Raw genomic sequence first — 27,658 nt, 5'->3', positions numbered from 1 at the left:
CATCGACGCCGATCGTGCCAATTAACTACACCTGTGATTCGATAACGAGCAAACCGTCGCGTCGACCAATCCGCGATTCGCTCGAACCGAGAACGGACGACGGGCGGATCGTTAGTGTGGATCGAGCCTAAAGGTCTGCGTAGACAGCGAGCAGCTAATTCACGCCTATAAACCGCCTGCTTCCCGATCGATCTCTCGATAAAAGAGACCCGGTTATTTTCATCGCATACTTATTTCCTTGGTTAAATCTTCCCACGAGGGAAGCGCGCGACATAACGCGGCGGGAAACTCTTGTAATCGTTAAGCTGACGCGGGAAATTACTTTATTTCTTGGATACATGCGCGCCTCGCGATCTTGTCAAGGGGATAAACTACGATAACATCGGGAGGATTATGTACATTGGAAAATTGCGATGAATTGATATAAATAGACAGATTTCACTGGGTATATTTAACGCGTACCCTGCCACGTGGGCCACTGGAGGGCGTTTATCAGGGATACCATTTTAATCGACTAACGACAGATACTTTTCTGGTTTAATTTTGGAGCTAAGTAAGGGAGCAAACGTTCCTACAAAAATGACACGTGAAACTTATCCTTTCCAACGTAAAGAATATTTTAAGAATCGCTTAAAATTATGAATATATCTTTGAAAATCAAGAATCTTTCCTCGTTCTCGAAACCTTCGGCGCGTTGTATATGTATGCATTATTACAACAGTCTACAGTGTCAGCTGGAGAGTCGATAAGTCTCGGCGATAAATGAAAAAACTTTCGGGGAAGTTAGAAAACGGGAGTGGAGCGGAGAGCGTTCTACGGACGATTGGAAAAAAGGTTTCATTGTCGAGTGGCAGGAAGTGTAGGTGCAGGTAGTTTATAGGTTTAGATGCAAGCAGCACGAGCAAAGACAGAGAAAGCGACGGAAGAGAGGGAGGGGGAAAAAGAAAGAAAGAAAGAGAGAGAAAGATAGTGGGGCCCAGTGGCGTGCCGCTGCTCGAGTCTACACTGTCGTCCTGCAATAACCGTTCGCTCTTTGTCCGCTCAGCTGCCTGCTGCTCGCAAGCGGTTCTCAATCAGATTTCTCCGTTTCAAATAGTCGACATAACCACCTTCTGCTCCTTTCCAATGCAACCTACATCGATTCTATCGGTAAACGAGCCGACCGGTCCTTGCAAAAGATCGCTCTAGTGCCAGAAACGTAGAATATCCTAGTTCTTTTTTTTTTTTTTTTCTCAAAAAGGTACCTACCGTAATTTATTTTTTAATCAAAATTTATACGTATATGTTTCTTTTGCAATTAACGATAATTAATTAATCCGAATGATCGAGAGAATTGAATGAAACGTTAAAACAGAATAGAGGCTCGCGAATAATCGAGCAAAAACTGGGATGAAATATTTTTATCGCGACTGTCTGCTTCTTGAAAATCGCGGAACGAGCGGGAACGGGAAGGGAGAAATAAACGAAAAGAAAAGTAGCTGCAGTATAATGCGGCAATACACAGATGGAGGCAGAGGCAACAACAAGTAAGGAAGACAGAGAGACGATGGTTCGTAGGTGTGAGTTGGTCAGTATCGAGCGACCTGCTCCGATGCACCATCCCCCTGTCTCTTCTCAACCCTCTTCCTCCTTCTCCTTCTCCTCCTCCTCATCAACGTTATAATCCTACCCAAGCACCTTATAATTACTCCTAACCGTCAATGGTCGTTATTAGCGAAATTGCCAAAGGTAATTACCGGAATGAACGATTGTATACAAATACAATTACCGAAGAAATTGTTACAAGTTGCGGTAGACAATTGTTCGTGAGATTATCGATATCGTGCTCGGCAATGCACTTGATATTTCGTTGTTAACTAACAGAGAATGGTAATCAGTAGGAAATCAAAATACTCGCCAAATAGATTATACGGATTACGAGATCGATTCGATCGTTCTTTGTTCCAATTTCCGGCAGCCACGAAATTGAAATGTTCAGTGTCGAGCACACGAAACTTAAACGATGGACTGAAATTTAATTTTTGAAGATTAAGAAATGATTAAATTCAACGATTATATTTCGCAATACGAAGAAAATATGTAATGTTTAGGAGAAATCATTAGAATAAATCGGAAGGTACCTTGAACAGAGAACAGTTCCTCGTCGCCTCCGGTAAATAGCACGGCGCTAATTGTTCGCGAGTGACGCGCGTGCACTGAAAATAGCATTCGCCAAAATGTTGCGCTCGCGAATCGACCGGCAAACGATGCGTGACCCCGCGGTTATATGTTTCGTACCCCCCATAAACAAGCCAGGACACACGTTCCAGCTAATTATCCTAGCCCGTGTTGATAATTATTCCGGCTAAGGCAAGCTGAGACCATTGTGTACCGCCTTCGACCAATAAATAATCCGGTTGTTGCTAATTAACGCGTAAATCAAGCGGAGGAAGCGCAAACCATGCATCTGACGGAAATTCAACCTCCTCATTGTCAAGATATACATAATTTTCACCTGCTAATCCTCTTTGTAGATGTTATAGATTCAATTCAATATACATTAAATTAATAATTTTCTAATTCCTTGAATAATATTCTAAAAAGAAATTTGACTGTACATGTAATCAAGCAAAATACCGTCCCTTTAATTAATCATTCACGGGCGCTGAACAACTTGCGCATCATTATACGTAAATTTCGTAAAATCAATTAAAAACCATGAGGATACCATTTGATAATAATTAGCGATTAACAATATACGATTAAAGAAACGAAGCATGGTGTTTCTACATGCGCAACCATCGAGGATACACGTGAACGAGAGGTAGCGATGGGTGGTCCAATTATAGATATGCGTTAATTGATTATTTACTACCTGTTTATCGACAGGCGAACAATGGCTTATTACGTTGCTACGGTCTGAAGGAGATGGTTACTGTCTACGAACGAGCGATTCAACAAAGTTAATGCGTGCAAACGATCTACCCTCGTTGGCTAAAAGTTTTTTACACCAAGGAAAAGTTATATACACAAGGAAAAATACATGTATTTGTAACAGTGTAACGTCCGTAATGGACGTCACGAATGATGGAGCTATCGAACCCTCTCCTTATCCCTGATTTTATAGCAATCGTAAGAAGTGGGATCAATGCGAACTCGAAGAAGTAATTTAAAAAATTGTTAAGCAAAATTTGCGGCTAATAAATAAGAAAACAGAAGAAAATTCGACAAGGTACAGCAGTGACCTAGAAAATTTGCCAGAAGCAAAACTTCCATTAACTGAACGAGGATATTCCCCGGTTCAATATTTAAGTAACGCGGCGGAAATGAAGCCATGAACAATTCAACGCAATTGCTGCTTTCCCATTTTTTGACCTGAATACACCGTTTCACGGGACACCTTGGATATTGCGTTACTAAACACCTTGAAGATATCGAACAGCCTTCAGTTCGACGATAGAGTTTCTTATACGTACAATGAATTTCATCGATTACTTTATCCAATCAAATAACGAACAAAAGACAAGATATTAATTTTCCTCGAAGGTCTTTTGTTCAAGACACGGAAGGATTAACATTCTGAATGAAACAATATCCAATCGATACTCATCTATAAACAATGTATAAATTGTTCTGTTTCGTCGGATCGGGTATCCTGGCCATCTTTAACCCTATCCTCCCTATCGTCTCTTCTAGAAAAGCCAACCCTCTGCCCGTTTCTAGAGTTACATCACTGTACCTAACTATAGGCATAACCGCTGCCATTGAATCAATAAATACCTACCTGGCCATGTTGAGGACACTTGGCAGCTGTACTCGGTCCTTTGATACTCCAAGGTGCACCGTACAACGCGATTTCCCAAAAGTCTTACCTACGGTGTACGACACCTGCCCGTTTCTATACATTTTTCGCATTGTAGAAATAAAAGAATAAAAGAAAATTATAAAATTATATTATTAATTCTCACTGTCCGGGCAACCTACCCTTCAAGGGTTAACGCTAAGCGTGATAATGTAACCTCCGGATATTTTCACCCAAAGGAACGTTCATTTTTAAAATAGAACGTCAGGGTCACGGGCACGTTAATCAATTAAACGTGCACGTTAAAGGAAAAATTTGAGCATCGCTGTACGAACTTCCAGTTCTCTTGCACCGAAGCCTCGCCACCACTCTCTCCGACCATCCATCCCCTCGTTTACTACCTTTTCCATAGACAGGATGCTATGGGGTCGAAGCACTGCTCGCTACCATGTGGACCATACATACACGTCTAACCCTTCCCGAATATAAAACATTACCACAGACACCATATGGTTATGAATGTAGCTTTCTACCGTGGCTTAACCTCGTTTCAATGCTAACTCTGTCAGTGATCTTTATTTTATTACGGTTGCATCGATACTCTTTTCAATGATCAACAAATCGTTTGTCTTTGATATTGATACATTCTTCGAACGTTAATTTTATTCTTTGATGAACAATGAAAATGCAGCCTCGCTTTTCTAGCAAGGAAACGCAATCGCGAACGTAACTTCAAGTTCCGCAATCATTTTTTTTTACACGTTTCTCACAAGCACGTTGTAATGAACAGAAGAGGAAAGAAAGAAACAAAGAGAGGAAGAGAGATATAGTTACGCAAGACTGGTTATTGGATCATGTAAATTGTACATACAACGAAGAAAATATTGTGAAATCATTGATAATCTCTGTCCAAGAATAATTTAACCAAATAAAAGATAAAAACGGACCGAAACGTTACCCTCCTCTTTTCGTCCCTGTCCGGGAATGATCGTATCCTTTTAATTTTTATCGTAAAATCATGCGGTACATTTTTAAAGAGACTTTAAAAATAACAATATAAACATCCTTTCATCTCGTATCACTATAAATACCAGGGGTACATTTATACTTTCACCGAATGGAAGAGACACCCTAAAAATCATGACTTTACGGGCCCATCGACCGATATCGAGTATCCATAATCGCCGGGCATAAAGCTAAACGAACCTCCAACGACCAAATTGATTCCATAAAATCGGCTAACCTGTTCATCCGGTAGTCTTTTCTTAAAGACGAACCGATGCTCGTTCCGGTCGCGAGGGCAAAGGGCCGTTGAAAAGCCGAATTAAAAATCGCCAATTGAAACCGAGAGGCACAGGACGGTCGGTCGCGACGAAATTCATCTCCTAACCGAAGCTGAAGGAAGAGGAAACCGGCCTGTAACGTGGCTCTCCGCCACTTGAAATTCTACTATTTTCACGGGGATGGAGTTGAGAAACACTGCGGAACGTTCTCAGCTGGAACTGTGGCTCGTGGTACGGAAGGTGAGGAGAAGAAAGACGAAGAGGTGGCAACAGCGCGGCGTTCGACGAACGGGTGGCACTGGTTCGTACATAGGCGCGGGCACCCAATGGAAAAGTAGAGGGAGAACGAGATATGTCATTATCGATGACTCTTAATTACCTAGATCACGCAGTACCTAGATTGCTGGATGAATTCTCAGTAAAATAAGCTTCGAATTTTGAACTTTGGATAGATGAGCCAGGGTTCAAACTGTGAAGGCTCGAACCCTCGGGGTTGAATTGAAATTTAGGGAGCTAAGGAAGCTACAGCCCTTAACGAGGGTTACAGCCGTCTAAACTACGTAGGAATTTTCTTCTCCTATATTTTCCTTAACGATCGAGAAAGGCGGAAGTAATGTATAATCCTAGAAAGACGCGTTACGTGCGTGTGGATCGGGTGCATCGCGTGAAACGCACCCGTGTACGGATCTCCCCATTCTTCTGCGCCAATGTTTGTGTTGCCGATGCACACGCAGCGACTCTGTACCAATTGGTAAACCATTCAACGACACCTACGAGTCGCATCTGGCCCGAGAGGAGATCGTGCCGCTTTTACGCTTCATCCTACACGCTCGTTCGCGCGCACGCTTCTTGCCTGGCATCCGCTTTTCGGCACCGACATCGTCACATTTCTCTCGAAAAATTGCCCGACCTTATTGAGATTTCGATCGTTTTTTCAAGTAGATTTAACACGAAATTAACACATATGTAGTACGCGAGGGTGTCCGATCCACGGCAGAACGAAATTGTGTCGAACGGAGAAAGTTTCTCGAGCGTGTCATACAGAAACTAGTGGGAGTCTAAAGAAGTTGTATCTATGTGTAAAACGGCACGCGTTGAGCAATATCCGTTTCGTCCAAGCCCATTGTGAAGGGAAAGGTAATCGTGACCAAAGATCAACTCAACTTATTACCGATAACGTACCTGTTCTCTATTCGAAACTTTGCATACCTTCGGAATCTTCGGTACAACTTTAGATTTAACTTCTATTTGAAATTTTTGTAATCACCGTAATGATTAAGGTGTTGATAGAAAATAGAATTCAATTAATTATAACACTATGTACGGTTACTCGTGATTCGTTATACATAGAGATGATCGATAATTTATCCGTTTTCAGTTGACTCGCGCGCGCGTACCGATTAACCCAGACCGGAAACAACGAGCGAACTGTGGATCGTTCATGTAAATTATTCGAAGGTGCGAGCAATAACCGTGTCCTGGTGTATACCAATAAGCGAAATGGAGGACCTTATTTATTATTCAACCAGTAGGTTTGTACCGCGTCGTGTGTCCGTCCATCTTCCGACACGCATGCGAAATTATTAACATCGTTGATAAATGTTCGACGTGTACGTGAGCTTGCGACGTACATAGAACGGGAGAAATAATTTTCCATATAGACCAGGCCCTATTGGAGCCTCAAGCACCGTCTAAATAGGAATAAATAGCCCATTGTCGTAATGAACGTATTCTCTGTGTTACGTCAATACGTCGGAACACATTAGGTTGCTGCATCACTTCTATTCGTTAATAAAGACTGGAACTACGTTTTCCATAAGGATACCATTGGCGATAGGTATCTTAAATTCAAGAGGACACGCGAATTTAGAAATTGAAATTTCTGTTCTTTTGAATAAAATGATTGGAAATGCAGAGATCCAAATCTTCGAAATTCGAACAAGTTTCGGACACAGGCAACAACAGTATAAAAAGTTAAATTTCCTATTGCATCGCAATGTATTAGCCTGATAACGAAGACTGCAATGCGTGGTAAGGTTTGCAGTTTCTAAACGACGGACAAGGGAAGAATGTATTCGGCATTCAGTACGACAATTGCATTATTATTCCGTCAGTACTCCCCACAATGGCGTTACTCTTCCTTCCTTTCTTTGATTCTGCCAAAGGTTCGTTACACACGACAAAGAGCTTGCCTGGAGAGAAACTCGACTTCTAATACGCGATTTCGCCTTCATTAATCCACTTTTTTCCTCGAAAATTGCAATCAATCGAACCGCGATTCGACGAGAAAATATGAAGGTACTAACAAATTATCGTTATCTTCTTTCGAGGTATACTAGTCACCGATTGGTACGAAAGACACCAATACACGTAACAAGTATCCTTGATTTAATACGGTTTTGCTGCTCGTACTGGAGCCAGGCTTTCACTTTTCAAAACGATGCTTATTGGTCTCGAAAGAAGTACGTAGGGTTTCGCAAGAACTTAGGGGTATTTAGAAACTGGCATTCAATACGCTTCTGTTATCGTGTCAACCAGCCCAGGCATATTATTTACCAGATTCCAGTGATTTAAAAAATTTCATTTCTTAATAACAGCACAGAAAACGAATAAACATTACGCGTTGAATTTTAATCGTATCAAAAGACGGGACTTTCAATATCAAAATAATTTCAAATTTGATGTAAATTACTCTCTCGTAAATTTTTAAGTAATTTAAACCGAGACAGTTTAAGAAAACTCCTTGGTAAGAAGAAATTCTTCTAATAAACCGTACTTTCGTTCGATCGAGTAACCTTGTCGCGTGCAAAATCGCCTCAACGTTCCTTATCGAAGGCTCTTCCGGTAAGTTTCCAAGGAAAACGTCGATCCGTTAACGTAGCCGTGCTCGAAGGATAATATCCCGGTAAAATCTCGATGGTGACACCGTGTACCAGTGGAATTCTCCACGACTCGTCATATATTACAAACAATAAGCGAACGAGTTGTAAGTTTTCCAGGGATAGCGTATTCACCGGCGCACGGGCCATCTAAGTGAAACGTGACCGGTGACTAAAATGTCGTTCATTACTACGTACGGCTACGAAAAGCGAGTCATACCGTGTCCATGAAGGCGGTGGTACCACGATGCGATCTTCACGAGACGGATGCCGCTGCTCGTTCGAGGAAACATACCGAGAAGAAAGGAGCTGATCGTAATCAACGCGACTTTCACGGGCATCATCTTCCAGACTTATCCCCGTATTAAAAGCCCGGGCTTGTTCTCGTTCGTGTAGCGTCAACGACACGGTTACGACCCGTTAACGCAGTTGCCAGTTGCTCGGCACAATGTGAAAATTAGCTACAAATTTCTTTTAACGACGAAAGAACGACCTCCTACCCGCGTGCTTCTCTGCGAACACCGATAAACTTGGGATTCCTCGAGGAACTAATGAAATTCATTGCGAAGAAGTTGTCGCTAATGCACTAACTACCTTCCAGCGAAGAAACGTTTAACAAATATTTCATTCGCAATGAACCAACGGTTCGCGAGGTAAATGCAAGAAGCAGGTTCGCCAAGTTTGTACATTCTTATTCTGACTCTCGATAGAGCGGACAGGCCTCGAGGGACTAGGGAAAAGGAATCGTAGCATGCGTCATACGTCCGGAATGTAACACCCTGTGTCTCGGAGTGCAACCGCAAAGGGAACGACGACGTCTGGAGCATTTTCAAGGGAATCTCGAGCCACGATACACGAAAAGAGGCGCAACGATCCCCGTTCCGAACCGTTCAAGAGGGTTACGCGTCTGTAGAACGTTTGCTCCTCTTTCGAATTCGGAGCCGTGTCCTCGAGCTCCCATAACTTCCTGACGTTTATTGCCCGTTCGGAAAGAACCTATCACGACGGATGCCATTTGTTGCTCCCTTTTGACAATGAGAATCAATAAATTTGACCGAGGGTAAGAAAAGATTCTTTGAACGCTGATGATATACGACGGTTGTGTCGTCAATGACTTTGATTGCCTGCGGAGAATTAATTTTCAGATATTTGCAAGAGTTAGCTTAAAAAATTCGAAAAGAATTTCGACTGAAGAGTCTCGAAAATTTTCAGACACCCTGTAAGTTGTACAAGGGCGAAGGCTCTTAAAACTCTGGCTACGATTTTCCAGCTCTCACAAAGGGTCTTTGTGCGTCCTTTTTAGAGATTGTTTAGAGCAGTGCGCTGTCTGTGGGCTGGAACCTCTTACAGCGTTTTGGCGCCTCCGATAGATACTTGAAAAATCAACACCGCTCCTCGTAATCGTGTTTACTAAATACACTATGATAACGAAGGACTAAGAAAAGCTGCTTAAACTTCGGAGCCCGCTTTCTTCTAAAGCATCGTTCATCGGCTAATTGATTTTTTTTTCATTCAACCTTTTAAACACGAATCAGCTTCCAATCGAGGATCGAGAAATGTCTAAACTTTAAAATCACAGGGAGTAGGAAATAAGAAAAAAGAAGAATTTATCCACATCGATTATGCCGTGTCCTTGGGTTGGAGAAGGCTTCTTCTGGTCGAAAGACGCGTACGCAGCCGCGTTTATTATACGCTGTCGAAGAGGGCCTCCTGGCCAAGCAACACGAAGGTCGCTTCTCGCCGAGTTTACCGGCGCGGCGACGATCGCCGCTCGAAAACGCACGAGAATTCGTGCACGCTCGGCCTGCTCTCACCCACATACGCTTCCATTCCACGCGCATCGCACGCTCCAAAGGAGGCGACCGACCGACCGACCGACCGTTCATTGGGATCTTGAAACGACTACGACTACGACTGCCAGCGAGACGGACGATTCCTGGAACGGTGGGTGCATTTCGAGGCTTTTGTTGCCACGGTCTGGCCAGAGGAACCGATAGGCCGAAAACCACCGTGGAAGCAAGGGGGAACGAAAAGTCCTGGACGACTTTTGAGCATCGCATAAACGTCCTTCGATCAATCGAGGCTCGAGAACCTGGACAATACCGAATCTTTTACACCTATCGTGAATAGCTGTTTAAAAATGAATTTGAAATTATATTTAATTTCTAACTTACAAGTGGAATCAGCTTCGCCAACCAAGGATACATCGAATGCAAATTTTCCTCGCAAACATATTTTTCTTCTTTTCACCGATAAAACGTGAAATTGATAGAGACAAGATGAAAGCATTATTGTAAGAGGAAGCGCACGGTTCCGTGCGGTCAATTATAGTTGCACCGCATCGGATCGGTACATTACGCGCTCGCTATAATCTTTGCATTCGAGTTTCCTCGTCGTTTATGACGAACGCATCGATAAACTTTATTATAAACGCACTGGTGAAACTGCTCGTAAACATAATCGAGCCAGAAAGGCACGCAACGATTTAAACGCGTAACCCGTTCGGGAAGCGTTCGGTACGCGGCATGCACCGTGAACCTCTCTCCTTGGGTGGTCAGCACATAGCGAATTCCAACCCTTCGGAATTCCAAGAAGGACCGTTACATATATCGCTACATGAATGCTCGTTCGACGCGTTCTTGTCACTTTGCTCGAGAAAGCGACGATACGGTTCACCTTTCGCCTCTTGCGAACGTGGTTCACGGATACGTTCCACTTCTAAAGTACTCTAACCACTTGAAACTTAGAAAACGATCTTCCCGAACACAGTTTAGCCTACAATCATATCTATCTTATTTCGTATAATTGGCTACGATAATTGAAAGATTTTTGTTTATGAAATGTACGGCGAGATATAGCGATGTAATATTTCATCCGGTTCCGTTTACATCGCGTCTCGAAAGTACAATTTTCTCTCATACCGTTATGACAGCGTTACAACGCGCGTGCAAATCGAAACGGCTCGTGCAAGCATCATGCCGTCCGATGCAGCCTTGAGATTCTGCGAATTGAACACAAGGCAATCTGCATTTCACGAAGATCACACCTTCGAACGGTCGCGCATCAAGCATTGTCGCGATTTAACGGGTTCGGTATTTCGATCCGTCTCTTCTTATCGAATTTCTTCGAGACGAGGGATTATCGAACGTGTTGGTAGAATAAGGATTAAGAAAAGCCTGTAGCATATTTTCCGGTCGAAAGTCGAAACGGTGACTTGAATATGTATATCATAAAATAACGAGGAGACAAGAAGTTACACGTGTGCAGACATGAGAACCTCTGCTCGATCCGGCCAATCGGTGTACCTGGTGGCTGACACGTGATGCAAATCATGCACGTAGAAAGACGCATCAACCTCTGCTCCCTCCTATGGTCCAGTATCCTTCTACCTCTTCTCTCGGTGTCCTGTCAACTTGTCGTCCAAGGTGAGCAGACCTATTTGGCGGAGGTGCTTCACAGTCACGAGCAGACGTGCTCGTAGGTGGAACAGAACCCAGACTGGCCTCCTTCACCCCTCCCGACTCTTCTCTTCTACTGTTTCTTCTTCATTGTTGCCCCGTGGACAGGGCACGAGGCTCGTTTCCAAGCTCGTTCGCCGGACGAATCGAGTCGATCGAACAAGCGAGGGATCAATGAAGCTTTCCTCAGGATTTACGAGCCACGAGGATCGTAGGTATCGTTGCTAACTCCTTCGTCTAACCGCGATTCAACGTTCTTGTATGTTGGACAACAGAGGAGTAGCTGATTTAGATACACCGGGTGTCTCAATAATCATTTTCATTTCCTTTTGCTCGAAGTGCATCGGAAAAATTCACTTGAAACCTAATCGAATCTATCGAAGTCGACGGAAGAGATCCTTGAAACTATCTCGAGTACGAAAGGTCGAACTTAGAGATCTTTGCTCGTGAAGAAAATAAAAGGAAAATAGATATACGAAATAGGATGACGATGTAGGTTCGATGTTCGCGGTTTGATTTTGCGAAGACAAAGGGAAAGGAACGATGCTGACGACCGATACTCGGTCTCTAAATTGTCAGTGGGCGTTTCGCTAATAGATTGTAATAAGAGTTGTCGGGCCACTGTAATGACAACACATTAGTAACGAATGTTGAGTTCCCTTGATTGCTTATGGGGGAAAGAAAGAGATGCGACAAGTGCCAAGAATCCAGTCCCTTCTGTCTCGCTCTGCATTGATTATATTATCATTAATCTTCTTCGCACGGATTACTCGTAACGTAATACTGTATATTTTATGTGTAAAATTGCATCCATGTTCGTGGATGTTGTAATTACAAAAATTGTAAGTGATGTACTCAAATTACTTTGTAATCTGATCCACAATGAAGTTACTATGTATGTATAAGGTGTACGTAGCTTATATTGCGGCAATTTTGTTGCGATAAGAATGCAAGAAAAATGAAATTTTATACTTTTACTGTAAAATAAATTACACGTTAAAAATAAACGAGAAACGATCTTTGCAATGAAAAGCAATTTTCTTTAGTTTAAAGCAATTACCACCTTCGCCAAGTGTTTTCAATTAATTATTTTAAACCTGCTAGGCGTTTAACTACCACTAACTGTTCATTACATCCATTAAACGCGCGATTCATCAATTTCGTATAAATAAACGGGTTTTCGTGAGTTAGGTTGAAAAATTTCGCGAGCAAATCGGAAACACGTGGGCAAAGGGGACGGAAAGGATGGCTGAAAAGCCTAAGAGACGAGCAAGAAGAATCTGGTTCACCGCAGTCGACTTCCCAACGGAAATCGCGATTCCCACAACTTTCCCTGCGTTGTGGTTTATGAGTATGAGTCTTTCATGCTCTTCATTGTTCGCAGCGAGCATCATATTCGCTATCGTTATGAATGAGCGAAACAACTTGAACGCGCATGAAACGAATTGATGAATTTATCGCTTCCTCTTATTTTTCCACTATTTAACACCTTAACGCGTTCAGTGCTACATGGAATTTAGAATTCATTTCGCGAAGAGTAGGAAGACAAACAGTTCAATTATACTATTTTGACCCAAGAAACTGTACGCAGTTTACCTGTTCAAGGTATCTGTAATCTAGCAAAAGAAACGAATAACAAATTGCAAAATATTTATATTTTCCATATAGTTTCACTGAATAATTAATTTGATTCATTAACGAGCTTCACGGTACTATTACGGTAAATGTGTTAATATTTCGAACGATTTCGATGGAAGATAAGAAACGAGCCATTCAGTGAAAGTATCGGATGGATATTATTAAAACGAAAGTCGTTAGGGGGAACGAGACACGAGTGAACGCGACAATAACGTCGATAAAACGATGATTAATTTCAGTTGAAAATCAGAAACGAAGCCTGATAACGACACGAGATCCGACGTAATCTAGGTAGTGACGAATTAACATCCGATGTTGATTGCATAATTAAACCTCGACTCTGTAACGCGAAACCATTATTTAATACGATTAACCCTATCTGTTGTGTAACAATCATACGTTGATCGTTCAATCTTGATAAATAATCCGTCTATCGTTTGTTCGAATAACTGAAAAATTATTCAAAATATAAAATAATAAAGATATTTTATTTTTTTTCTTAAGTAAGCTATATATTATTTGCAAAAGGGAGTGGAAACAGGTGAATACTGGTTGTACGAGGAAAAGTATCGATAAGTCATATGTTCGAGCGTCTACTTCGGTCACCTGTGGGCGTTCGATTCGAGACGTCTCATATTAACCTTGGATTTACGTCAATGCAGGGGCGTTCTACAACGGTGCAACGTCATTGTCGCGAACTTATAAGCGATGCGTTTATTCCGACCTTCATAAAGCTGGCTCTTTGATAACCTTTGCCGTAACGAGCTGCGAATATTCTTCCATTTTTCCCGCGCAACCCTCGACTATTTCTGTCGTTCCGGCACGAATCGGAGCACTCGGGAATTTCGAATTTTCTTGAAAAAATTACTATTTCGTGGAATACGGTTTGCGCGACTGTGAGGCTGTAAAAATAATGCATCGATGTGCTATTTGCAGACGCGATAAGCGATAAGTATATCTACCGCTTATACAAATACGCGTTAACATAAAATTGCGTCGCGAGATTATCCGCGGGAAAATATTAATTTCTCAATTTCTCTTTTGCCGATACCTTCGTAATTTCTCGCTCCGACAGTCTGTAACCTGAATCTCACCTTTCTTCTAGATTATTTACGCGACAAACCGAAATGCACAGATGCGAATAATTGCGATTTGTTTCGTAGAGTTGATCGCACGTTCCTCGTGTAGATATCGTAGATCGTATCGGTGAGAAAGGGTGACGGTTAAAACTGTCGTCTCACGAAACTTTTATTTAAGTTCGTGTGTAATTGGTCGATCGGTTTGATAGAGCGAATTAAGGGAAAGGGGAAGAAGAAAGATACGCGTGAAAGTTGAAACTCCGTGTAGAGAATAGGTGTGTTCGTTAATTAAACGCCAAGTAAAACGTGAAAGCAACGTATTTATTTATAGAGAGAGATAAAATGGCGTACACGCGACCATTCGTACGTGTACGAAATATTCTTTTCGTTTACGCTTTTCACGTTTTACTTATTGCCTTATAATATATCGAGGCGCGAGCTCCTATCGCAAGTTATCTTTTATACGCAATGATTTAAACTGTATTAGCGATAAAGTTAAATTATGATTAAAATTCTCAATGTAACATGTAAACTCGAAGATTTACACGGAACAGTTATGTACGATATTTTAGTTTTCTTCGACTATCTCGGCACTCGAGCGATAAATATCTAAATTTAGAGTACTCGCCGTTAAAAAAAACAAAAACTGAGACAAGAAATTGACACACTTTGCGAGAATAATTATTCTTCTCATTTAATTTTGGAGCATGCTTCTAAATTTCTCGCCTCGCGAATTTCTGCATTTTCATTTCTTTCATTATTTACTCTCCTGCTCGGAATTTTGAATAGTAACTTGGTTATCTCGAAATCCGATTTTTCTCAGCCGAAAGGAATATGGGACAGCGTTAAACAATTCGTGGCAATGAACTGAACTTCATATTATGAACGCGCATGATTGGCATTTGCATATGGAACTGTATGTGCCTACACGTGGCCGCTAAATTATGCGTTTAATTGGATGACTCATGTGTTCGAAACTTCATACACAGAGCAGGCAGCATGTATCTGCGGTAAATTGAATATTTCCAAACAAGAATACTCGTCTAGAATCAATTTTTATTCGCACGGACATCGGACAACGATATTCTTATCAGAGAAAAAAGAGCAGACAAACAAAAACTAAAACAGTATTAGATATATGTAATTACACGATTGTTTCGACTTTGTTCATTGGACTGTACTCCAGAGTATTCGACTAACTATAAACTCTACTCAATCGCGATTAAGAGAGCAGAAAGATAAATAAATGAAAAATCTACAGAATTGACGTAATGAAAATAACACGCGAGCACGTGTTTAATTCCACCTGTAGGTCGGTCTGTGCTGAATAAAATAGCAAGGATGAAAAGAATAATTGCGATATCCTGATTACGATGTGGATACTTTTTAATTGCAGACGGGAAGTTGGTTCGGCAACGTGTCGTTATCAGCACGCGGCAACAGTACATCCCTATGCTTTGCAAATGAACCTCGGTGGATAGGTGTAAAGAGCCGTGGTATTTCATTACGCCCGCGCTTCGATTCCAAAGCTGTGTAGTAGAGTCTTGACCCGGCAAGTTGCCGAGTGCCGCTTACTCGCTACATACTCTACACTCTACACACAGTTTAGGTGTTCTCAATCGCGTGACCCTCGCCGCTTTCGTTTTTAGATCAGGCCGCGTGCTTTCGGTACCATCATCCGATACTGCCACGTTCTATTTTCCAGAGAAATTTCTCAAATTTCTGACAACGTTTGTCAGTGATTTATGATCGTTACAGAGATTCGATTATCCGCGATAAGTAAAAGTAAAATAAGTTTCGAATAAAATTCAAGAAACTCGAGATAGTATCGACAGAGACTATATATTATTACAATAAAAATGAAAGAGAAAATGATAAGATTTCGGAAGAAAGGTTAACGACCAACAGCCGGATCACCTACGCTAAAGGCAACAGAGAACAAGTAGAGTAAATGACTCACCACGTGAACGCTGGAGAGACCGACCGGATCGCTCTGCTTCTTATCCGTTTTCTTCGCCTGCCGTTTTGCTTTGCTCTCGAGGTAGCGTTGTTTCAGCACCAAGGTATCCTGAATGTTCTGCTCGCAAAGTCCGTTGAAACTCTGATCGAAACGCGGTATACAATCAGTCTGTCTGCGTCGGTAACTCTCGATCCTCCTTCGAAGTCGATCGACGACCGCCTGTCTCTTGGGGGTGAGTACCTCACCCATGCCAGGTGCTTGACCCATTTGTTGCTGCAACTGCAGCTGTTGACTGGTCACATTCAAGTCGTGAATCCCGCCTGATTGGCCAATAACGTTGTTTACGTTGTTCGCGTTGTTGTTGTTTGGAGCCTGGCCCACGCAGACCGATATGGGGCCAGGCGCGTTGCCGGGGGGGCCTTGCGGGGGCTGGCGGGGCAGGAGCCCCCCGGCCTCCATACAGCCCCCTAAATCCACCGCAGGGTAAGCCAGCTCAGTGAGAACCTCTGCTACCGAAGCGCCTGACGCACGCTACTGCTACTGCTGCGACCTCGTCTCCCGCCGCTGCCCTCGAGCCGAGCATCCTCTGCCACCCTGCCAATGCGACGATCCTCAACTTCCGGTCAAGACGCATTTGGAATATGTCGTCGTCGCGTCGTTCGCGCCTCGACGCTCCGCGATGCCCTCGCTTCGTTCTCGCCAACGCGATCGCTTTGCAACGGATACGATGCTTCGCGTTGCGTTGATTCTTCGATCGGTAAAGTTTCAATTCCCCCCGCCGCCGCGCCGTTGCGATCGTACAGAACGCGTACGACGTCTCTCGTTAACGGACCGAAGGAATTGTCATTTAATTCGTGTATCCGTGTATCGCGCCTTGTTTCTGTTTCGATCGAGTATTAATCAATCGGGACAACCGAGGACGTGGGACCACTGTAAATAATGTTTGTCACCCTTTATCACACTAGACACGCACCAATGTCACGTTTAAACACTGTTTTGTCTGTCCGGTTGTTGACATCGCGGCATACCGCCGATACTTATTTCTCCGCGTTTTATTTTCCCGATGCCACGTGACTGTACGGTATACCGTGAAGTCCGTGTCGTTCCAACACAACGAGTCACCGCTTGTTCAGCCTCCACGCGAACGCACTTCGCTTGTGATTACCACGGTCTTTCCGGCTCGGTAACGAGTAACCGACGCTTCCACAGTGTTCGCACTATACGCGTCCCGTCGCGTCGTTGACAATATAACAATGCGTACAACTTCAGCGATACCATTTGTCTTCCGGGTAAAGAAAATTTTCGAACTGTCACTCTCGACGAGACGCGCGCGAAGATTCGACGGTAGGACGGAACGTTCACCGCGCGCGACTAAGTTCAGGGCCTGGAAACTCCGTGTATACAAGAGGCGCCTAATTTACTGCGCCCTCTGGCGGCGATCTCTGCAACTACGCTTGGCGCCATATATGAAATCCGCCTCATCGTACATTTCATCAAATCTAATTTAAAAACCATATTGCACTTGTTATATCAAACATACTGTGCATTCCTAGTTTCATTTTTATACTCCTGTCGTTAATACAGGTCTTTTAGTTGAGTAAGCTATAAATTAATCAATAATTTTAGCATAAAAAAATACAAATGTATCGATTTTGAAAATAAATTGAATGTCAACGAAGTAATTCCATTCTTATTCATATTATTGTTAGTCTTGTTTTTGTTAATAAAATCTTTCTTCAAAAAGCTGCAAGTGAATTAATTAATCAGAAGATAATAGTTTTACGGTCTACTTCAAAAGTACATAAAAGGACTGTGCATTTCTATAAGAACCAATTATTATAACTTATGAACATAATAGTAAGAACAATGGTATTCTCATAGACTATAAATTTTTAAATATGCTTTCAATGTTCTCTCTAGTTGTTAAAGTCTAACTATAGCTTCTCAATGTACGCCTCTTGCTAAGTTCTGTTTCTCTCTATCGCTGCTTCTTCTCGCTTACTCTTATCGCGTCGTTACGCGCGGGACGGGAAGTGGAATGATAGTGGGAGTGCGCGACAAGCCTTTCGCGGCTTAATATCGGCTTTACCTCACAGATCGGGCACACGCTTTACCAACGGAAGGCTTTCTTATACGTGGAGGACCGTGTACGAACGTCTTGCCGGCCGTGAACGAAGGTATACACACGAAACACACACGGAAAAACAGCAGCGCACGCGGCGTGTGCTGAATCTCTCGATTGTCCCAGTGCGTCGTCGAGTGCGCGTTGGACGTCACAACAGGTAGTTGAGCGAGGGCAGCGTGCTCCGGCTTGTCTGTAGAAAGAAAGAAAGAGACTCTTAGAGGAAGCGAGAAATCGATAGTCGGCACGAGTACGCTGGAGAAAGAAAGTACGCGAATGGTAGGGGAAACGGTTAAGAGAAGTAGGAGGAAAACGGTCGAACGGAATATGTTAGAAGGGGAAAAAGATGGGCTAGTAACAGGGAGGGTTTCAGTGTTTGGCCGGATACCTCCATACCGTCCCTTTGCACAACTGCTTGTGCCACAGCTTCGAATCTAAATGCACGAGACGGGTTACTCACGCATACCCTCTACTTTCTCTTTCTTGTACATACACGTTCCTTCTCTCCCTTACCACTTACGTATTTCATTCCCCTACTTTGGGTCTTCGCAATCTATAGCACGATGTATTCAAAGTATAGCATAGGAACGCGTTTCCGTATCCTGGCTTTTCGAAAATGAATATATCACTTCTATAAATCGATATATATATATATTATGTTTAAAATTTCTAATTACTTATGATACTTTACGCTTATTTTTGTTACCTAAGAATAATTAATTTTAAGTTATAAAATGTTCCTACAATCGTTGCAAATATATTTGTTTTACAAATTTCTATAATCAGAAAATTAAGTACAGATAACTTACGTAGTAGGATGCTTTGAGACACTAATATTTCTCTGGAGGAGTAAGGGAACTGCATTGAATTTTATCTAATTTAAAAATAAATTAGGTGGACTTTAAAAACGGAAATACACGTTATACAACTGATAAATTGTAAATTGCAGAGACTGATACCGGTGCATTCTAGCAGAAGGATTACAAACCAAAAGAAGCGTCAGCTGTCGAATGCAAACCACTTGTAAGTGCTGCCATCGTTCAGCTGTTTTATATAACATTTAGGATATGATCGACAAAACTACGAATTATTTTTACGACGATTTAATATTTTTATAAATAAATTGTATAAATTGTATGCGTTAATGATCTATTTATGTACTTATATGAAATATATTATAATGAATTAAAATATTGTAAGCAACTTATTGTATGAGATTTGCAGATTTAACCTATCCTAACTTAACCTATAAATACACATGGTAATTGTTATGATACACTGTGACTACAGATCCAACTGTGACATGTGAATCAATAATTGATGTAAACAAATCAATTTATAGGCAAATGTAAATAATGGATCGAAGTGGTGCAAAACATAGTAGAATTCCCTTTATACCAGGAACTAAACCATCAATAAAGAATTCACAATTACTGATATCATCAGGAATTCCTTCTTTAGATCATATAATAGGTTTGAAAAACTTAATTGAGAAATGGTTCATCTCTAGCATAAGATTTTTAATATGATACTTGAATTTTCTTTTAGGTGGTGGATTACCTGTTGGTTCTTTGTTTCTTATTGGTATGTAATACCTATGCACATATTAAAAGCATATGGAAAATAATTTTTTGTTTTAGAGGAAGATCGATATGGTACATATGCAAAAGTTATGTTGAGGTATTTCATGGCAGAAGGAGTAGTCACAAATCAACCATTATTGATAGGATCCAAAGATGTTAAGCCATCTGATCTTGTATCAGACATACCAACCGTGATAATAGAGACACCGGTTGAGAAACCTTTTGTCACAGATGAACAAATGAAAATTGCTTGGAGGTATCAGAACATGAAATTAATTGACACATCTCCAACTGGAGGGCAAGTTTTTGGTCACTTCTATGATCTTACAAAGCCAATGAAAAAAGAAGTACTTGAACAAGCAAATATCACATACTGGTATGATGATAGTTTTCCTAAAAAGGATGATATGTTTGAGAATATGACATATTCAAGGTTACTAAAATGTATTCAAGAAACTTTGAAGGAGGGACAATACTTAGTTTCAGAGATCCCTGAAAAAAGACAAGTTTTAAGAATTACAATTCATTCCTTAGGATCTAGATTATGGTTCAGTGATTCTGAGAATGATTCACATCAAGATTTATTGAAGTTTCTGTATCACTTTAGAGCACTTTTGAGATACTCTTATGCAGTGGGAGTGATCACTGTACCTGTGGATTGTTTAGATAATTCTGTATGTTTTATATCCGTAAAATATTAATCCAGCTGATTTCCGTACACATAAATCTTATTTTTTGTAAATGATTTTCAGAATGCTATAGTAGAACGAATTGAACATTTGTCAGATATCGCAATTAAATTAGAATCATTCGCAGGCTCTCAAAAAGAGACAAATCCATTATTTAAAGATTATCATGGCTTACTGCATCTAAAAAAAATGCCTGCCATAAATACTATAGCACCTCATAAAACAGAATCGTGTGATCTTACGTTCAAACTACGACGCAAGAAATTTTTTATTGAGGTGAATTATTTACTGCGGCTAATTGAAACTTAACAATCGTATATAAAATTTTTAATATTTTGTTATAGGTTTTGCATTTACCACCCGAATTGGGAGATACCGTGCAACGAGAACAAGATGAAGAACCATTTGGATGCTGTAGTCAATCGCGTGAAAATCCATTAGATTTTTAAACTTTGTATAAATATTTCATACTCTGAAAAAAAAAAACAATAAAACTGTATTATTTTTCTATTCCCTTTGTCCGTGTAATAACTAGTAATAATACATCACAGGTGTAGGTAAGCGTCATTCGCAATATTTAAACCAGAACAGCATAGTGTACCAGGTAAATTAATGCAAAGAGGAGATAGGCTTCATGAACACTCACAATAATATACGTAACGCATTTCTCTATACTATAGCACGATATTACAAAACCAATTTATCACAAATGTTACAAATCCCTCTTGGTATTCGTTCTCAATATCTATTTAGTCTTACGTTAAAAAATGTAGAAGAAATTAATAGTGATCATAGGTTGAAAGCATCTATCATTAAAAGAAATATTAGAATTGTATTTGAACAAATAAAAATTATATTTTTTGCGAAGCATTTTGATAACAATTTTCGAATTTGATTTGCGATGTATACTTAGTTGTTTTATAAGTTCTACCGGAAATGAAGTCGAGCTTTACTCATCCAGAACAATTGCGTTTAAAATTGTCAACTCCCCCTGTGGGAAATTTTGACGAACACCAGTCGTACCTATCTGTAACAATCGCATATGTACAAGTACGTAAGTACATATGGACATTTCACCCCCTCCTTGTTCTTTTTTGTTTCGTGCCTTTCTATTTCCTTCCGGTTCCATCCGGTCAGTCGTGCATGAGGGCACACAACGCAAGCGCATGTAGGTACAGATGCCAGTATTCGTACGGCACTGTCTACCACGCGCCAGCTTTTTAGTCCTCTGGTTAACGCGAGCAAGTACACTTCGGAATTGAAAGAAAGAAAAAGAAATAAAAGAGAATAAGATTTCCAGTAAATTGAAATTTCGCGTACGTTTATCGGTGACCATTAATGGAGTGTCATCGCGAGGGATTGACGTGACAAATTGTCACCGGTCTCTTCTTATCACCCGGCTTCGCAGACAGAAACAAATCAAGGATTAAATGAGTACTGTTTAAAATGGACAGAAAAAGCCTCGGAGTATCGCGAATTTTCGTGTGTTGTTCGAATGTCATTTTTTTGGTAAGTTAGGGAAGGGAAATAAAAATTAAATTTTATATCACAATTCTTATTTACAAGATGGAAAACTTATGTATTTCATTGACGAACAGTAGATAAGGTGTTAAGAATATCATTATCATTTTCAGATATCGGGTTTCGCGTTGATGTCATTAGGAGCATTGTTGTTAGCTGACGATGAACGCATATTACTGTCGCGTTTATTGGGACCAGGCGATATACACCCCAATCAACCCTTGTTTTACTACTTGGCTTTCGCAATCGTTGGATTAGGCTTCCTAATTACGCTCACGGGTCTCCTAGGATGTTGGGCTAGTTGCATCTACAACCGATGCGTTACAATTTCTGTAAGACCTTAACTTGTTATCCTTTCTTAAACATTTTATTCGACCGTTTTTGCATGTTTACTTTTTCTTCAGTCGTTGTAGCTAATTAAACCTAATGTTTAATTCAATATTAACATTAACAACGCTAGTATCAAGGAACATGATCCTTCACGCGTTGCACTCTGCAATTAAACGCGAATGGAATTTAACGTTCCCGCTAGAATCTTCAAATTAGGTCGAAATTTAACAATTCTTTTACGAGATAAATTCTTTTTCATTTATTTAATTATTTGAAAAATAATTCAACGAGTAATGTGAAGTTTTGAATTAAAAATATACGAATGTACAAAGTCCTACAAGTTCGAAACTTGTAATTTTGATAATTATAGACAAAAGTCAAGGTCTGTTCGATCTGCGCGCTTCTTCGTCGAGCCTCGATGATGAGTACGCTCGGCAGACCAAACCGAAACCAGATTTCCCACTTTATGGTCACGCGTCGCTGGCCGGAAACGGATCTAGATGAATCCAGGCACGCGTGCCCATGGAAAGAGGGCGAGTTCGCGTATCATTTAAAAACAGTAATTATTCAAGGAGCCGCTTATTAGGTGAACCGAACACGCGTGCACCGTTCGTAAACGCGTTGAAAGTCAGAACATCATTACACTGCTTTAATCTTCCTTCTTTCTTTAAATTGAAAAGCTATGATATTTCAAATTACAGCAGAACATATTACAAAATATTCTGTACTTTACTTTTGATTTAGTATCTCATCACGATAACTCTGCTGTTGTTTGGCGAGTGCACAGTTTGCGTTCTGGTGGTGTTTTGGCCTCATGTGTTGGGTATCGATGTCAGATCAGCGAGATTGATACGCGCCCTGCAACGCAGCTATGCTGTTCCTGGTCGCGAGCAATTTACAGCAGCCTTGGATCTCGCTCAAACCACGGTATATATTAATTAACACCTTGAGTACCATAGAAAAATCATCAAAAATCCTTCTAGTTAGTAATTTGATTCTGAATAAATCTAATCCTTATTTAAAAAAACGAAAAAGTGAAATGCAAATTATAGTCAACGAGCAATCGAGAACGCAGGAGTGTCTACGTTGTTTCCTGAAACCTCGGTGATCACGATTAATGTTTCGTAAAGAAGCGTAATTACACGCACACCCCAATCGACATCGAACGCCGTAAATTGCATCGACCTTTTCAGTTTGCTTGCTGTGGTATCAACGGAAGCAGCAATTACGGCACCTCGTGGTGGCGGCTGCAGGAAGTCGGCCGAAGAGAATTAGTGGTGCCTCTCAGTTGCTGCACCCTGAATAACGCCAACCAGACCGACTCCTTCCTCAACCCTGAACCTGCCAATCTTACTCTCTGCCAGGCTTTGAACCCTGCCGAACATCAATACGCACGACACACCACGGTACGTATCGTAATGAGGATGTCATTAAACGCACGAAACGTGTAAACATTGTGACAAGTAGACAGGAGATACGATGATCTTTGATTGTTGCTGTTGAAATTTGTCACTACAGATCTGCTGCAAACGAAGTAGTTCAGAAAATGATATTTTTGGGGGGAATAAGCTTCTGTTATTTAAAGAAGAACGCGTATGAACATGTTCTGTTTCTAGATCATCCTTAATAGGTTGCCTTTTGTAAGGTGTACAGGAACTTTTAATCGACACGAATAACAAGAACGATCGTCAATACCGTTCCTGTGGCACACGTGCGCGTTCAATAATGACCCGCATGCAAATATCACTGCCTGAGGGAAATTCAGTCGTATGCGGGTTGTGCAAAAGCAACCGATGTATCGTTTAATCTGTATCGTATCGGGAAATGAACGTGTCGCGTATGCTCGTTGAAAAGTTGCTCCTGGTATTGTGCGAGAAAGTTTCCTTGTCGTTGTGTCCGCGACACGCGTTAAATTTCACTCGCTCTGGTTGAAATTAAATTGAAGATTGAAATGTCCTCGCGCGTCCTCGCTGTCCACGAATATGATTACATTATCGCGTTAAAACGCTTGCGAACTGATATGTTTTAATTTTATTCGTGAATGGATAGCAATGGAAGGTTCTTGATGGGATCTTCGAATATTAAAGAGAAGGGTATATAATGTTCACAGGGTTGTTTGGAGATGTTAGAGAAATGGACGCAAGATCAAGCACTGATACTGCTCACCGTCGGGTTGGCGGTGATTTTCGTAGAAGTGGGCGCACTTTTGAGCACGTTCTTCGCCTGTTCGCGTGGAAATAGACGGGCCAAGTCGCAGGCGTCGACGTTTACGTCCACGCAAACTCTCAGTCCATTCACCGAGAGCGATCACGATTTCGGTGAGGAGATTTTATTCCTTTTGCGTCCTTAACCCATCAACTGTCCATTAAGAATCCGTTTGAATAATTCATAGGGCTTGGGATCGAGAATCGAATGCACGTGGCCGGGACGACGTTCGGTGCTAAATCATGAAGGTGGCTAGAGGGCAGCGAGGGTAAACCAACGATCGACGTCAAGAATACAGGCACGAAAAGTGTGTCGAATTTGCCTAGGCTTAACGACGTGAGGAGATTCGGGAGAAGCATCATCGAGGAATGGAAGAATCCTCCGAAGTTCAACGAAGACGTGCTTCGAAGCGATCAGTTGTACGAGGAACGAGCGATCGACGTAGTACCAGATTATTATTTCCACTCTTCGAAGGATTATAAAAAGGACTACAAAAATGATAATTCAAAAGAATCTAAGGACCCTGTTAAACTTCGTGACGACAAAAAGAACGCGTTGAAAGGGAGGCAAAGTAACAGCGGTACCGTAAGGAGCATCCCTATAAGAAATTATCAAGCATCGATAGCTTACAACATTGGAACTCTAAGACGGTCCGAAGCACCTCAGCTACAGTTTGAATCATCGATATCAGAACCAGAGAAGAATCTTCTGAAATCTAAGGAACCATTGACTCGTGCTTCGAAACGTTCGGAAACCGGCAATCCGTCTCGAAGGTCTTGCCATTCTTGCGATTATCAGCGCGAGATTCGAAACAGTAACAGTCAAATTAATTCGAAACTGAAGACTTTAGATAGAAGAATAGTTAAAAGCGAGCATAATGTTTCCATGCGCGACGAGGACCGAGATATCACCGACCTGGACGACTACTTTCATAAATCTTCCTCTCAGAAATTGACCTCCAGTCGACGATGGTTGAAAGATAAGAAATCCAGAAGCAGACGCAAGGAAGAAACGAAGATATATGATAAGCCTTCGAAGAGCGACGAGACGCGGGTTTCAAGAAAATGGGGAACGATAGCTCTCGAGCGGGGACACGTCGGTCAAAAGATATCCGCGTACGAGGAAAACGCGAAACGCACTGGTCGCAACTGGGACTTCACGGACAAGTATCAAGTATTTCCGGAGATGAACAAGCATCGAGCAATCGGTGTACCATTGGTAGGAATGCACAACGCGTGTGGTTTGCCTGTGGTAACTTCTTGGCAGGATCACGAGTTGTTGGATCAACATGGAAGGGTATTAGGAACTTTGAGGCCAATTTTTAAAGGACCACGCGCCTCTTTGGCACCTCGTCATCGAACTCATCCTAAAAGAAAAATGTCACATACGAATCAGAGCATTTCTAAAAGGAGTACTTTGAGAGATTCTGATAAGGGGATCGATTATCCGTCGATTAGGTCGTTGGTTTCTGTTGGTTCAGGCAGTGGAAGCGGAATTAGTAAAAGAAGAAAACGTCGTCCATCGTTTAAGACTAAGAAACCGGGGACATCATCGTCGAAGAACTCCCTGAAACGTAAAAATAAATCGGATGTTAAGAAAAATAAGGAAAATTCTTTTGAACCTGGAAACAGCAAAAGGCAAACATTATACGCGAGAGATGATGGCGAGGATGCGGTTCAGGTGTTGAAGAATTTATGCTTGAATCCTTTGGCTCGTACAAAATCGGAAACGGGTATGATTTGGTGATGACAGTGGGACATCGATGTCGTTGCTTACAAGTACAATCGTGTAGAAGTACTTTTATCTTTCATTTATATAAATTATATTTGTATTTTTTTTTTAGTTTATATATGTGCGATATGTTCTCTGTAAATATGTATCAACGATTATACTGTATTCTTGAGTGTTATAATAAAATGAAACCCTTGCTACCCTCGTTGAAAGAACTTGAGAAATTATGTAATATTATGTTATTTAAAACAGTACAGTTTTATTTATTCTTATAACTAGTCAATTTATATCGTAGCACCGCAAGAGATCATGTTATATTAAAATTAATTTGATGAGTTTAAATTACCATGTAAGCTTTACTTTGTTTTTGTATTTTATATAATCACTGCGGTCTGTGAAGATGTTACATCTCAACACCGTCACCTCCAACGCAATCAAAGTGAAGAGGAACAGCAATTTTACGGCAACGCAAGCGATGAAAACAGTGTGTACAAAAACAGTTGAAACTACTCAGTACGTTATCGACCGATTTTCCGAAGCGTCGGTACACTAGCGCATTCTAAAAAAGCTGAACCTACCGCCGGTAATAGATGGGTTGTGAACTTATCGATTGATCCTCCGGCAGTCGATAAGTTGTTACATAACTTTCTCTATTTCCCGACAGTTAGCGCTAGTGTTTTTATCGCACCATATCTGCTCTCAAATGCATTGATAATTTTCTTAAATTCTGTTTAATCAAAATCTAATATCTACAGCGATATTTGATGTAATTTAAGAATTAGCCACTTTACACATAATACAATGTAAATACTCACATGTTTGTCACTGTAACGTTGCAGTGACTTATGAGTTCGCTATGGACCTAATAAATAAATAAAAAAAAAAAAAAAAAAAAAAAAAAATCGATAACGTGTTGAGTAGTTTGAGCCGTTTTTGTATAGAAGGGGCTACGGTTGAAAATGAAAGTATCTACAATCTACACCCTCGAGCAGGCACGGTGTCCCTCTAAGGGAAATGGCGGTCTAATCGTAAGCAGTGACTCCAGATCCAACAAGACTAAACATGCCTTTGTTTATTATATAAATTCTTTAATTATAATCAAGTTTCGTTTCTTTACAGTTCGCAATAAATAAATCCTGGACATTTTACGATTAATAATCTCTTATGAAAGAAATTCGACGCAAGAATCCGTGACTTTTGGAGTATGCGAAGAACGGAGGGTGAATTTCGAGGAATGCTTGAAATTCATTTCTACGACGATCGCGAGCGAAAGGATTCTGTCGGACGTAAAATTTCGTTCCTTTTACCATCGAAGCAACGGCGTCGTTTAGTCGCGGCTATTTTGCAATGATACATCGGCATCTTCATGAAGAGACGAGTATTGTCAGGTGGCTGTAGA

General features: G+C 41.2%; 3 protein-coding genes across 5 annotated transcripts in view; 2 read left to right on the top strand and 1 right to left on the bottom strand.

The window, feature by feature from the left end:
• LOC114882974 (neurogenic protein mastermind) overlaps nucleotides 1-18,404 on the bottom strand; it is a 123,889-nt gene extending 105,485 nt beyond the window's left edge. Inside the window, exon 1 of one of the 2 annotated variants that reach the window (XM_029200233.2) lies at nucleotides 16,079-18,404. In XM_029200233.2, the coding sequence (XP_029056066.2) occupies nucleotides 16,079-16,537 (459 nt within the window). In that variant the 5' untranslated portion in view covers nucleotides 16,538-18,404. The remainder of the gene's footprint in view (nucleotides 1-16,078) is intronic. The other variant, XM_029200242.2, reaches the window with a different exon arrangement.
• Nucleotides 18,405-19,262: 858 nt separating this feature from the next.
• LOC114882998 (elongator complex protein 4) lies at nucleotides 19,263-20,982 on the top strand. Of its 2 annotated transcripts, XM_046285536.1 has the most exons (6): nucleotides 19,263-19,461; nucleotides 19,543-19,673; nucleotides 19,749-19,784; nucleotides 19,841-20,457; nucleotides 20,536-20,748; nucleotides 20,817-20,982. In XM_046285536.1, exons 2-6 carry the CDS (start codon nucleotides 19,556-19,558, stop codon nucleotides 20,919-20,921), a joined length of 1,089 nt encoding a protein of 362 aa, XP_046141492.1. In that variant the 5' UTR covers nucleotides 19,263-19,461; nucleotides 19,543-19,555; the 3' UTR covers nucleotides 20,922-20,982. The 2 variants fall into 2 exon arrangements, with proteins under 2 accessions (XP_046141492.1, XP_029056121.1); XM_029200288.2 differs by lacking the exon at nucleotides 19,263-19,461 and having other exon boundaries at nucleotides 19,629-19,673; nucleotides 19,749-19,762.
• A 701-nt stretch (nucleotides 20,983-21,683) lies between these two features.
• Nucleotides 21,684-24,808, top strand: LOC114879888 (tetraspanin-9-like). Its single transcript, XM_029195697.2, has 6 exons — nucleotides 21,684-21,981; nucleotides 22,107-22,325; nucleotides 23,068-23,250; nucleotides 23,517-23,729; nucleotides 24,434-24,641; nucleotides 24,716-24,808. The coding sequence occupies exons 1-6, from the start codon at nucleotides 21,919-21,921 to the stop codon at nucleotides 24,772-24,774; spliced, it is 945 nt and encodes a 314-aa protein (XP_029051530.2). The 5' UTR covers nucleotides 21,684-21,918; the 3' UTR covers nucleotides 24,775-24,808.
• The last annotated feature ends 2,850 nt before the right edge of the window (nucleotides 24,809-27,658 follow it).

Source organism: Osmia bicornis, chromosome 4 (assembly GCF_907164935.1).
Source record: "Osmia bicornis bicornis chromosome 4, iOsmBic2.1, whole genome shotgun sequence".
NCBI lineage: Eukaryota > Metazoa > Arthropoda > Insecta > Hymenoptera > Megachilidae > Osmia > Osmia bicornis.
The sequence above is the reverse complement of the archived record's forward strand: the minus strand, read 5'-3'. Positions and strand labels throughout refer to the sequence as shown.